Source organism: Pocillopora damicornis, chromosome 6 (genome assembly GCF_964200805.1).
Source record: "Pocillopora damicornis chromosome 6, jaPocDami1.2, whole genome shotgun sequence".
Lineage (NCBI taxonomy): Eukaryota > Metazoa > Cnidaria > Anthozoa > Scleractinia > Pocilloporidae > Pocillopora > Pocillopora damicornis.
Genome location: NC_142675.1, coordinates 2,920,843 through 2,932,657, shown reverse-complemented (window position 1 = coordinate 2,932,657; position 11,815 = coordinate 2,920,843). Strand labels below are relative to the sequence as shown.

At 37.8% G+C, this 11,815-nt stretch overlaps 1 protein-coding gene across 1 annotated transcript; it reads right to left on the bottom strand.

Annotated features, from left to right (window-relative positions):
• Positions 1 to 121: 121 nt before the first annotated feature.
• On the bottom strand, positions 122 to 11,783 carry LOC113677731 (methylcrotonoyl-CoA carboxylase subunit alpha, mitochondrial-like). The gene is made up of 21 exons (XM_089210173.1): positions 11,676 to 11,783; positions 11,544 to 11,587; positions 10,560 to 10,699; positions 10,106 to 10,201; positions 9,829 to 9,950; positions 9,430 to 9,534; positions 9,301 to 9,343; positions 9,034 to 9,155; positions 8,191 to 8,384; positions 7,540 to 7,607; positions 6,664 to 6,818; positions 6,386 to 6,474; positions 5,761 to 5,870; positions 4,952 to 5,044; positions 4,311 to 4,434; positions 3,663 to 3,749; positions 3,191 to 3,240; positions 2,514 to 2,651; positions 2,099 to 2,206; positions 1,568 to 1,639; positions 122 to 1,144 (listed from the first exon to the last, which is right to left on the bottom strand). Exons 1-21 carry the CDS (start codon positions 11,738 to 11,740, stop codon positions 989 to 991), a joined length of 2,181 nt encoding a protein of 726 aa, XP_089066299.1. The 5' UTR covers positions 11,741 to 11,783; the 3' UTR covers positions 122 to 988.
• Between the last annotated feature and the right edge of the window lie 32 nt (positions 11,784 to 11,815).

Here is an 11,815-nt window from a genome sequence, read left to right as displayed (position 1 = left end):
CTTTTTTGCTGCATTTCATCCCTAAATCACAACCCAAAGCTAGATATTGATATTTTCCCGTCTAGCCCTCTCACTCAGCCAATAACCTCATCGCTCTGTCAATAACTACTGACATTGCATGTGCTTTTATCCGGTTTTTATTTCGGAGAAATCATTCTTAAATGACACTTCGCAAGTTAATCATTTACTTCATCTTCTCGTATACAATATTACAAGAGATAACACTCAGCTGCATTTCAGTTTCGCAATTCGGATTTCACTTCAGATTATATTTTGAACAATTTCTTGCGATGTAAAATTAAGAAGCTTCCCAATTGTTTTAATCAATCACACGTTATCCTCTGAGTTTTTGCAACAAACTCCACCCAGTTCCGATACCAATATGCCAAATGTAACTTGTCTTGTTCAATGCACGTTTTTGACGGATAAGCTAGAGCCAACATTTGATTGAATAGGAAAATAATTTTGCTTACATTTGTATATTCATGTCAATATTTCGCACAAGAAATGAAAGTTAAGTTGCAATTTAAAATACATTACCATTAAAAATATAGGTTTTCTTCTTTGATTCAGATTTCCTTTAGGAGCACTGCTTGTTTAAAATACACACCGAGAGCAATAACCTACTCTGGTCTTAGATTCAAATTTTTTAAGTAATTGCAAGTTCCAATGCCTCGCACTGCATCTTCGCCCCAGTCCACATACGGTACACGCTCGAAAGAGGCGACACGGTAACCGTGACTTTCTTGTATTGTGTGACAAATTGACCACTTCCCTCGAAATAACTAAGCTTTCCCTCTGCGATATTGCAGAACTCCGTTGAAAGAAAACGAGGAATTTATAGTACTTCTCATCTATCTGTCTCATCAAATTGATGACCACAACCGCAATTCGATGATTCAAATCTTTGTAACGCAATATTAACTTTGGAGTTGCCTCTAACAATCGTAACCAGCCACCAGGCCAGTCCGCGCGATGTCAATTTTTTTCACTCGGCCTCAGGCCCTTCCTCGTCGTCGTCTTCAGATTTTTGTTCCTCTCCCTGTTCCTGGAATTGTACTAGCTGCGCATGCCTGTGCACAGCTTGGCCAGAAGAATACAACACTTTTTCAATCACACCAGATTTCGGGGCCCGAATTACGTGCTGCAAAAAAAGCAAAAAAAATGGTAATTCCTTGAAAATCACAAGCATTTTTCGCTCACGGCTTCCCATATGTCGCGTCAATGACACTCCTTTGAGCCAGTCAGGCGACAAAGAAAATGAAATGACCTAGATTATATTTCCAGCGCTGGAAACAGTTTGCAACTGGTTTGCTTACCATTAAGCGGGAAGGCCTACACAAAACAAAACGTGTATTCGTTAAAGAAATTAAATTGAATTTCCAGCGCTGGATACAGACTGCTTACCATTAAACAGTGAAAGGGTAATCAGGTCATGCAACTCACGGTTGAGCAGCTTTGCTTTAAGGCCTATCCTCTTCTTTTATCGTTTTTCCTCCCTCCCCTCCCTTTAATTTTACTGCAGTCTTAGTAAGAACCAGCGGCAAAAAACAGAAATCTCACTCACTTCCATTTTCATGGCTTCCATGACAACTAGCGTCTCGCCCTCTTTGACCGTCTGTCCTGGCTCCACGAAAACCTGCGCAAGATATTACAAATAATAGCGTGTCATACCAACAGCAGAGGATAATTTCACCATGCTTGAAAAAAAAAGTACAGCCATGAGAACCCAATGATTCCAATTCTATTCCACTCGACGGTTTTCGGAAGTTCTTCGTCGTTAGCGTCTCCCTTCCGAAGGGAGCCGAAGAGACACCCGAAACGGGTGAGCTCGGAATTTCAAGATTGCGTACACGAAATTTACGGTCTTCAAAACATTTCGCTTCTTGAATAGTTAAGCGATATTTTTTCATCTTTTAACACTTCACGAATTTCGCCGAAAAAAAAAGGACTTAAAGAGAGTCAATGCTCTAGTAAGGCTCAAAGAACATTTTCGAAGCGTTTTGCCTAATAATTGTAACCTTACTTGTCTTCCAAAAATTGACAGTCAAAACGAGGAAGAGGTGGGGGAGGGAAGAGAAAGTATCGCGTAACGTACCTTTACAACAGTGCCTGTCATTGGTGCTACCGCGGAACCTTGGGAGACAGCTGATGGACCGCCCCTTAAGAACTTGGGAACAGGGCGTTGTAATTTGTGACAGCCATCCTAAGATAGGAACCAAAATGTAATATTCAGCTTGCCGTTCGACAATCGCCACTGGGAATTAGGTAATAAGCCTTAAGCGCGGGAAAACGCGGACAACCACGCGGCGATTTGTTTTAGTTTTGCACTGATTGGTTGAGAAGATATGGCGCGTGTCTCTGAACCAATCACAAAGCACATTAAAGAAAAACCAGTGAAAACCCAGATGACCTTCGGCATCTAGTGGAAAACTACTTCATAAGTAAATTTGAATTACTAAAGCTACCGCAATAACTAGTGCTGCGATCCAAATTCCAATTCGTACATGTACCTTGGTAAATATATGCAGGGTTCCTTCCAAGTCAACAAGCCAAGACTTGAAGACACGTCCATCCACATTAGCTGTGAGGCTAACTCGTGAATCTTCTGTCTGTAGCTTGCCTTTAACGTGCATGCGTCGGCCATCGATCTGTGCAACACAAATAAGATAAAAAAACATTTTGAACATGATTTCACAGTAATTTCGTATTGGATATATCTTAATCCCCGAGTCCCCATTAGGAAAAGCTCTACCCTGGGACTTAGGTATGGCCGAGTTGTAAAATGTTGCCACAAGATGCTGCGTTATTCTCCAGTTAACAACAAATTTTGGTTACCCCATAACATATTAACCCTTAAACTCTCTGATCAAATTTGTAATTCTCCTCACTGTCAAACATACAATTCTTATAATGTTAGCTCAGAGAATTTAGTATAGGATCAACTAATTACCCCCAAATTGATATTTTTCTTTATTCTCATCACTTGTCTGGTTGATATTGTATTGATATTGCAAGGAGAAATTCTGTCCTGGTCACTCATGGGAGTTAAAGGGTTAATACAAAAATGTATATAAATTTTATTAAATAGCAAACGTTTTCAAAAGACAAAAATTTGTCCAAAGCCTAGTTTAAAACATTCCTTGTTTCGATGTTATAGAGTAAGACATACCGCTTCTTCTAAACTTACCTCTAAATTATAAGTTCCATCCTTGTTGTAGGAAACAATGATGTAAACCTCTGAAACAGAATGTTGTTGTTCATCGTGGCTTTTTTAGAAAAATGAACGTTTAATCGTTTGCCTCACGATTTAGAGTAAGGCTATCAATTGTGTTAATCGCGGTATAAATTACGGTTTAGCGTATCATTTAAGGTTGGGCAGGGTGTAACGCTCATATTTCAGGATCGAAGCAAGAAGTTACTTAATAAAAATACCGCGATTTCCTTCATTGACAAAACAAGAGATAAATTTCTGGTACATAGTGACTTACTCTTAACGGGCCGTAAAACTTTTACGGTCGGGCGATTTTTCAGTATAATTTTTTTAACCTATCTTCTTCCAGATCCCTTTACCTATTTGAATGACAGTAAACCAGTACAAAAGCATTTTCAAAATCTTAAATTCTGAGCAAAACCAGCAACACAAAATTCAGTTCCCTTACTTCTATCACCATCGTCAAGTCGTATTTTTCTCTTCGCAACATTATTGAGTCTGAAGCTCACATTAGAATTCCACACTGAAAGCGGATCTGCAAAGATAGGAAGAAAAATCAGGAATATGCTAAAATAAATAAAATATCAAAGCGAAATATAATACCATCAAGATGTGAATGAGAATTTTCAGGCGTGCTATCACGTTTTCATTTTTTAACTTTCCCATTCAGGTTGGATTGAAATCTCCGCGATTTTTTTAAACCAAAGAAAGCTTAGACGACGAGCATACATACATACATATACTTTATTTATGCTCGAAATTAAGTGTAGCTGTAGAGCTAATATCTTCGAGAAAATAAGCTTAAATAAAATAAAATATGCTATATTACAATTCCAATATTATTTATAAACTATATACAACATTATGCATGCGTATGCGACTGCGTGTGCGTGTATGCGTATGCATACGAGCAGTCCTTGCTTTTCGGCGGAGTCCGTCTTGCGAATGAAAAAAAGTGATGTTAGCGTCACTCATCCCCTCCACCTGCCTGGCACTTTACCAGCACGGACAGAGGTACAATGAACAATGCTGGAAGCCAAATACGTCCGTAACATCTCATGAGGTGCATACAATACGTCAACATAGATGTTCTCACCAGAAGAGAGCGCAGCTCGTTTTTCCTGCTCCTGTCTCTCGAGTAATAAGAGTCCCAAGCTTGCTTGCGCCAGTATTTCGTGGCTCAGCGGTGTTTTTACTGGGAATAGGTCTTGATAATGTTGCTGCAGGGAATTTTAAGTGCAGATAATTCAACTTGACAAAAAATACATGTTTCTATTACCAATAGCGCATTATCCGGATTTTCGAGATGTGTTAAAACAATTTCCGAAAAGTCTCGAAGAAGTTACGATGACTTCCGATAATTGACGAAGATGATTCGATAACTTCCTAAGGTTGCATGACGAAGATTTCAGAAACTACTCAAGATTGTAAAGGGCAGATATTAAAGAACACTGCAACGCGACGGATAAAAAATTGGAAGAAAAGTGCAACTCTTGTTATTCTGGCTTTTTTCCTTACTATGAAAATTAACATGTAAACAAAAGCAACTGACTCAGAGTCACCAAGTTCATATTCGTTTATATGAGATCGATTTTGTCGATGCCAAGAAAGTCATATCTACGCATGCGCGTGTCAGCTCTAAGTTGCTAGATGACATACAGCATTTTTTTAGCTGACTCGACACGAGTGAAGTTCAAAGACCTAAAAGGTTTGAAAGCATAAACTCTTTCAACCCACCTTAATAAAATCAGTGTGAACGTCACCCTCCTTGAAATGGCTGTGTTCGCACAGATTTGACAAGAAGCCGATATTTGTATTCAATCCCACGATCTATTGAAAGAGAATATCAAGTAACAGCCACTTTCAGCAAAAAGGGTTTTACAAACACTGCTGGGCGCTCTTTTCCCATATCCACTCCTTCAGGTAAAACATTTTGATAACCTCAAAATTGAATTTTCTTTCTAAACTATTTAAATAGTCATGATGGATATGCAAAAGATGATGGATGTTTTCTTTTCAACAAATTTAAGTGTTAGGCAAGTCAGTAATGATGCTTACTGGGCTGAGTGCAATTTGCTCAAAAATCATTCGCGTAATTTCAAAATCGAAAAAGTACGACGCGCGAGCGTGATTTTAGAATCACAAGGTTAGTATGATTTCAGAAGGTGGTTAAGGGTTTATACATGACACGTGATCAACCCTTTACTCCCTAACATCAGTATGCATATTCTCCTCACTGCTCCCTATACATTTTCTAAGGTGCTGACGAGGAGAATTTGTACAGCCATCAAGAGCTTCTTTAGTTAGTGATAATCTCCTTTACTCTCATGACCTTCATCTTTCATTCAGAGGTGATGTTTTAAGGAGAAATTAGATTTTAGTCACTCTTAGGGGTTAAGAACTTAAGGCCAAAATTAGTATAAGGCGTGTGAATATGCAAAAAAGCGAGCACGATTCGTGAAATTATAAACCAGCGTAAGGCGTGATTTGCCCAACCGCCTTAGAGAAGAGGCCTCGTAAAGTACGGAAATAAACCTGATACATACATGATACTGCTGCAGAGACTCTTTCAACAAACTCAGAGCTTGGTCCCTGCTTTCCGACCAAACTACAAGTTTTGCGATCATTGGATCATAATGCACTGATACTTCATCACCTGCAATAAAGATTGAGTTATAAATGAAACTATCAGAAGACAAGCACATTGTCCGAACACAGAGCTTAAAATTGAAATTAGAAAAATCTCAATAGTTATTTTCAGTCTTTCAAACCTTATTTCAATTTTCCAACTTTTAATGAGGTCCGTTTTTGAATCTGACCCGACAATTACGCTCTTACTTGTCAAAATCTCGATAGTCCTTTCCAGTCTTTCGAACCTAATCTAAACGTAGTTCAATACCTTTCTTGAGGTCTAGAAGTTTCCGTACTTTTTCAAGCACTGAAGACTCATATGCTTAACGGTAAAAGCTAGTTCAAGTTAAAAAAAAAAGGCCGGTTTGGAATTCTCCTGCCTAAAATCGCCCTTAATAGGCAGCCTGAAGTCTCGCTGGACATAAGCTGGTTAGTATAGGGAACCTCACTGAAGAAGACTAGTGACATTTCAGAGTGTTTAGACCTGCATAATCCAATAGAATTAGAGGTGGTATAAATTGCTCAATGTGGTGTACATACCTTGTCGTACTCCTGTTTCGACTCTGATTGTGTCAGATGGTTGCGGTGTTGAAAGGTGCAGTAGAGGGCCTGCGCCAGGGAGAAAATCACTAAAAGGAAAAACGAACATACAAAAAATCAATTAGAACAACAGTCAGAATTCGCGAATAATCCCTTCGTAAAAAAGCTCTTCTATGGAAGGCAAGGCATCGCCTTCGTTGCAATATTTTCCAGCATAAAATTCGTTTTTGAACTCCACTAAAGATGACAAGGCTGAAATAACACGAAGTACAGCATACCTATCAGGATCTTCAGCATAAATTCTAGCCTCAAATGAGTGTCCTGTTAGCTTGATATCCTCCTGTGTGAGTGGTAAGGCTTCACCTGCAGCGACTCTCAGCTGCCACTCCACCAGATCCTGTCCTGTGATCATCTCTGACACAGGATGCTCCACCTGATGGGTACAAAAGAATTCTGTTCGTCCACTCCACCTCATTAACACGTTAAATTAGTATTATCAAGCGTTAGCCCTTCATCAGTGCGAATGACGAAGCGCTAACGCTCGAAACGTCAACTTTCAAACTCTTTACCGTGGCCAATTTACGTTATTAACTCAGTTGATAATACTAAATTACCCTGTTATACTCTCCCACCGACGCAGCACCACAGTTTCTTTAGAAACTTACCCCCTTCATTTTACCTTACTCTAAATAACAACAATTCCCAACGTAAAGAAGAATGTAATTCGTTTGCAAAGATGCATGAGGCGACGAGAAAATCTGAGTTATCTTCAGGAAGCCGAAGCTTCGGATTTGGTCGGATTTGGTCGGATTTCGAGAACCTTCGGGTTTTGCACTCCAAGCTCCACTACTGAGTTATCAAGAACTCTATGGTATGTTAAACCATTATCAGCTTCATATGTGGCATGCGTCTTGCATACTAAAGTGCGCAGGAGCTACAGAACTTCCACAGGTGACTGGCAAACTTCACATCTCAGAGAAGATGCTGAGGTCAATATCAGGTTAATAAAGCTTCAATACGATTGATACATCTTACGTTCTTCTTACTGTCTTTGGCAAGTGAGTGTTGGCTGGCATAAGGACAAACAGGGTAAGCATAATATCATCAATACTCAATGACTTTAAACACTCATCGTTCTAGAGTACTCTCTTTACCTGTAAACGTGTGTTCATTTCCATGAAGTAGAAATTTTGGTCTTTATCCATAATGAACTCAACAGTACCTTTGGTGCAAATCCAAAAAAAAAAGATGCTTTTAACTCCCAAGATTTCATTAGTAATTCTCCTAACTGTCTGCCACATAGTTCTAGTGATGTTAGTTTGGAGAATTTGGTATTGGATTAACTGATAATCCCCTAAATAATATTTTTCTTTATTCTCATTACTATCTGGTTGATATTCTTTTGATATTGTTGGGAGAAATTCTGTCTTGGTCACTCATGGGAGTTAAAGGGTTAACTATTTTACTAGAATTTTACAGTTCTTGCAATCTTTTTTTTTCCTAATAGCCATGGTTACTTCACATAACTTTCCTAAAGTCTTAAAATCTTAATGAAGGCAGACCTTTAACAAGACAAGATCTTACATCCTGGCCTACAGTAGTTCTCTTTTGAGAGTTGAAAGTTCTAGGCTTATTGATATAAACCTGTAGTTTTGCTCTGAATCTTGTAATCTCAATGTGATCTTGTATCTGTCACCCTCGATCATATGACGATCTGTCCCTTCTGATTCAATAAACAAGTTTCCTGAACAAATTTCTGAGTGCTCAATAAAGAGTTTCTGACCATGCATGGTAAACATCAATACCTGCTCCAACATAACCAACTGCCTCTGCTGCCCTCACAGCTGCCTCACCAATTTTCTGCCGCACCTCAGAGGATACACCTGGGGCAGGAGCCTCTTCAATGATTTTCTGATGTCTTCTTTGAACACTGCAGTCCCTCTCAAACAAGTACACTGTGTTGCCAAAGGTGTCAGCAAATACTTGAACCTCTACATGTCTGAAAAAAGCAGGTTAATCAAGTAATATATCAAACATGAAGAAGTGTGTTTCTTCCTATATCCAAACACCAAGAAGTGGTTAAAAAATGAGGCGTGGCCAAGTTTTTTGAACCAACTTCAGGGTGTTTGGATTTCAGATGAAACACTCTTTCGAATGTTTTATATAACTTCTCAAACCATTTATAATTCTTGGAGAAAATCAAAGCAAAAGTTAACCAAATTTTATGAGAATTATGATCACATATCCAAACCTCCTTCACAGTTGTAATTTCCTTTGTTTTCTCAGCACGAATTATTAATGAGTTTGAGAAGTGTGGAGGAAAGTTTTTTTTCAGCATCAGTAAAAACAAAGAATGAGACAAGTTCCTGTAATTTTCAGCATTTCCTTTCCAAAAGTTAAATTGACTCTTTGACCTCTAAGAGTGATTGACATCTAATTTCTCCTCATAATATCACCCCTGAATCACACATTAAAGTCATGAGAATAAAAAAAATGATCACCAACTAAAGAAGCTATTGATTGTTAAACAAATTCTCCTTGTCAGCACCTTAGTAAATGTACAAAGATCAGTATGGAGAATATGCATACTGACGTTTGGGTGTAAAGCGCTTATGCAGCAGAAGTGCCATTCGAGTGCAACCAGATACCTGGGAGTGTCTACAAACTTCTCCACCAACATGTTGTCGTCATTGAAGGACTTCAAAGATTCCCTTCTAGCTGACTCAAGGGCATCATCAAAATCTTCAGGCTTCATTACAATTCTCATCCCCTGGGAAAAGGTTTAAAAGATCAGAGCTTCAGAATGTAATGAATCCAAAGCAGTTGGGAGAACTGACCATGATCATGAGGAATTTTGACCCTTGCAATTGAAAAGAGAAAAATGAATGTTTTTGCTATTTTCCAAGCAAACAAACCTTTCCTCCTCCACCTCTGACAGCCTTGAGCATGACGGGATATCTGGATAAAAAAAGAGAGCCAAAGAATATGAACTGAAGAGAACAACAGTCAAGAACCACACTTGATTGAAGACAAAAAACATTTACCCTATTTTCTCTGCCTCCTGTCTCAATCTCTCATCTGATTGGTCATCACCATGGTAACCTTCAATGATTGGCACTCCAGCATTACCCATGATGGCCTTTGATGTACTGCAATAAAAAATGCAAGATATCAGACCAAGATTGCAGGCAATAATTTGCAATTCAAGTAATTTTAACCCTTTAAATCCTGGATCAAATTTGTACTTCTCCTTACTGGCAACCATACATTTCATATAATGTTAGTTCAGAGAATTTAGTATTGGATCAACTGATTATCCCCAAATTGATATTTTTCTTTATTCTTATCACTTATTGGGTTGATATTGTATTAATACTGTAAGGAGAAATTCTGCCTTGGTCACTCATGAGAGTTAAAGGGTTACAGTGAATCTTCTTAGTTACCTCTTTATACCCATATCTCTGATCGCTGAAGCTGGTGGTCCAATAAATATTACCCCTTCTTTCTCACAAAGCTCAGCAAATTCTGGTTTCTCTGATAAAAAGCCATAGCCTGGATGAATGGCCTAAATCAGAGAGAGAATGAGAGGACTGGTGTAGACATAAACACCAGAAATTAAAGACGTATGTAGTGACATAACTGCAAGTGCCCTGGACTCTGGAATAAACCACAGATACTCCCAGCAAAATCAAACAGTATTAAAGTTTTTTTAATTTATACCTGTGCTCCACTTTTGATGGCAACTTCAATGATTTTCTCCATTTTCAAATAACTTTCTCGAGATGCAGCTGCCCCAATGTGAAAGGCTTCATCAGCCTGAAAGTAAAGTTGAGAAATTTAAAAAAGTACACTCAGTTAAAAATATACTTTATCTAATCTGTAAGTTGTGGAGAACTTTGCTTTGTTATTATTTTTGCAGCTAGAATCATCATAAAATTTGTGATATATTTTTTCTAGATCAACAATGCATTTAGCAAAATAAAATTTCTATGATAACTTTTGTCTAAAAAAATTAATTATCATCACAGAGTGTTAATTTCTTTTATTTCTCCAGCATTCTATGTTCAACTTACGGCATGACCAAGAAAAACACAGATCTAGAATATTTCTTTAACCTAAGTGTAACTGACCACCATTTGAAATAATTTTGTAATAATTAACATAATTTACTTACTGTGTCTACATGCATGGAATTTTCATCTGCATCACTGTACACAGCAACTGTTCTTATCCCCATTTTCTTGGCTGTTTTCATGACACGACAGGCAATCTCACCTCTGTTGGCAATGACAACCTTCTTAATTGCTCTCGGGCCTAAAGAGGAGACACACCCAAAGAGTGGTCAACTCACCAATATCAGGAATGTGACTGAGGGGGGGAGGGAGGAATTTGAAGAGCCTATAACCCCCTCTCCCTTGGGAAAGAATTTTTTTTTAAGTCAATGACACAAAAGTCTTATAATTCAGGATTGCCAAAATACAAACATCAGTTTGGTAGAATCAACCCATATGAAAATTTCTGGCTGACAAGAGCCTGAATATGGCCTGAAATTTAAACCAGACACCATCCTGAACCAGATCCTACCAATGTGCTAGAAAAGGAAGTAGTATAAACCACTTCATAAAGGTGCGGTGCACAGAAATTCATGACTCTGACCTCCCTTTGAAAACTTTAAGCTGTGCCAACTGAATCACCGTCAAGTTCTTTATAACTAATTCACCCATCGCTTTAGAAACATGAATCTCCCTCATTGGAAGTTAGTTTTTGTAACAAGATTGGAAAAAAACATCTAACGTAGTTTCTAAAACAAAGTATTACACATCAAGCTAGAAATCTGAGTTTAAATCAAAATTTCTGGTTGTTTTCAATTTAACTGAAATTATCATAATACTTGAAGTAAAGTTTCATAAATATCTTAATTAATTTTTATTAAAATAATCTTTTTAAATCCTACGAAATTAAGAGATCCTAAGCTAAGAACACTACTGAACTAGTTGTTAAAATTTTTTTTCTTAATTGTTTTTTTATTTTTTTAACTCTGTTAGATCCATGTATTTTACACACAAAAAATTGATATTTGATAAAAAATTATCTCTACTGTGCTAAAAAACTGAGACGTAACCGTTACGGAATTATTTACAAAACTTAGAAAACTCACCAGTAGTATAGTTGGAACCAAAATTCCAAACTAATTGCTTCCTACTTGGAAAGATAAAATGAAAAAAGGTAATATAAAAAGAAAAGATTTAACATAAGAAAAGACAAATTTGAAGTGAGAGTCAATCAATACCTTTTGGCGCCGAGAAATCGGAAAAACAATTTTCTTTCTAAAAGAATAGCCATGTTGGCCGCCATCTTGTACTCGTGGAGAATTAGGTACACATTGTTGCTGATACATGATACAACTGTCAGATTCAGCTGACCGCTAGT

Coding starts and splice junctions, on each gene's coding strand:
- LOC113677731 (XM_089210173.1), bottom strand. CDS start 11,740: ATGGCGGCCAACATGGCTATTCTTTTAGAAAGAAAATTGTTTTTCCGA. Junction 6,819..7,539: donor AAATGAACACACGTTTACAG/GTAAAGAGAGTA, acceptor TGTACCCATCAG/GTGGAGCATCCTGTGTCAGA. Junction 3,750..4,310: donor ACGAGCTGCGCTCTCTTCTG/GTGAGAACATCT, acceptor CTATCTTTGCAG/ATCCGCTTTCAGTGTGGAAT.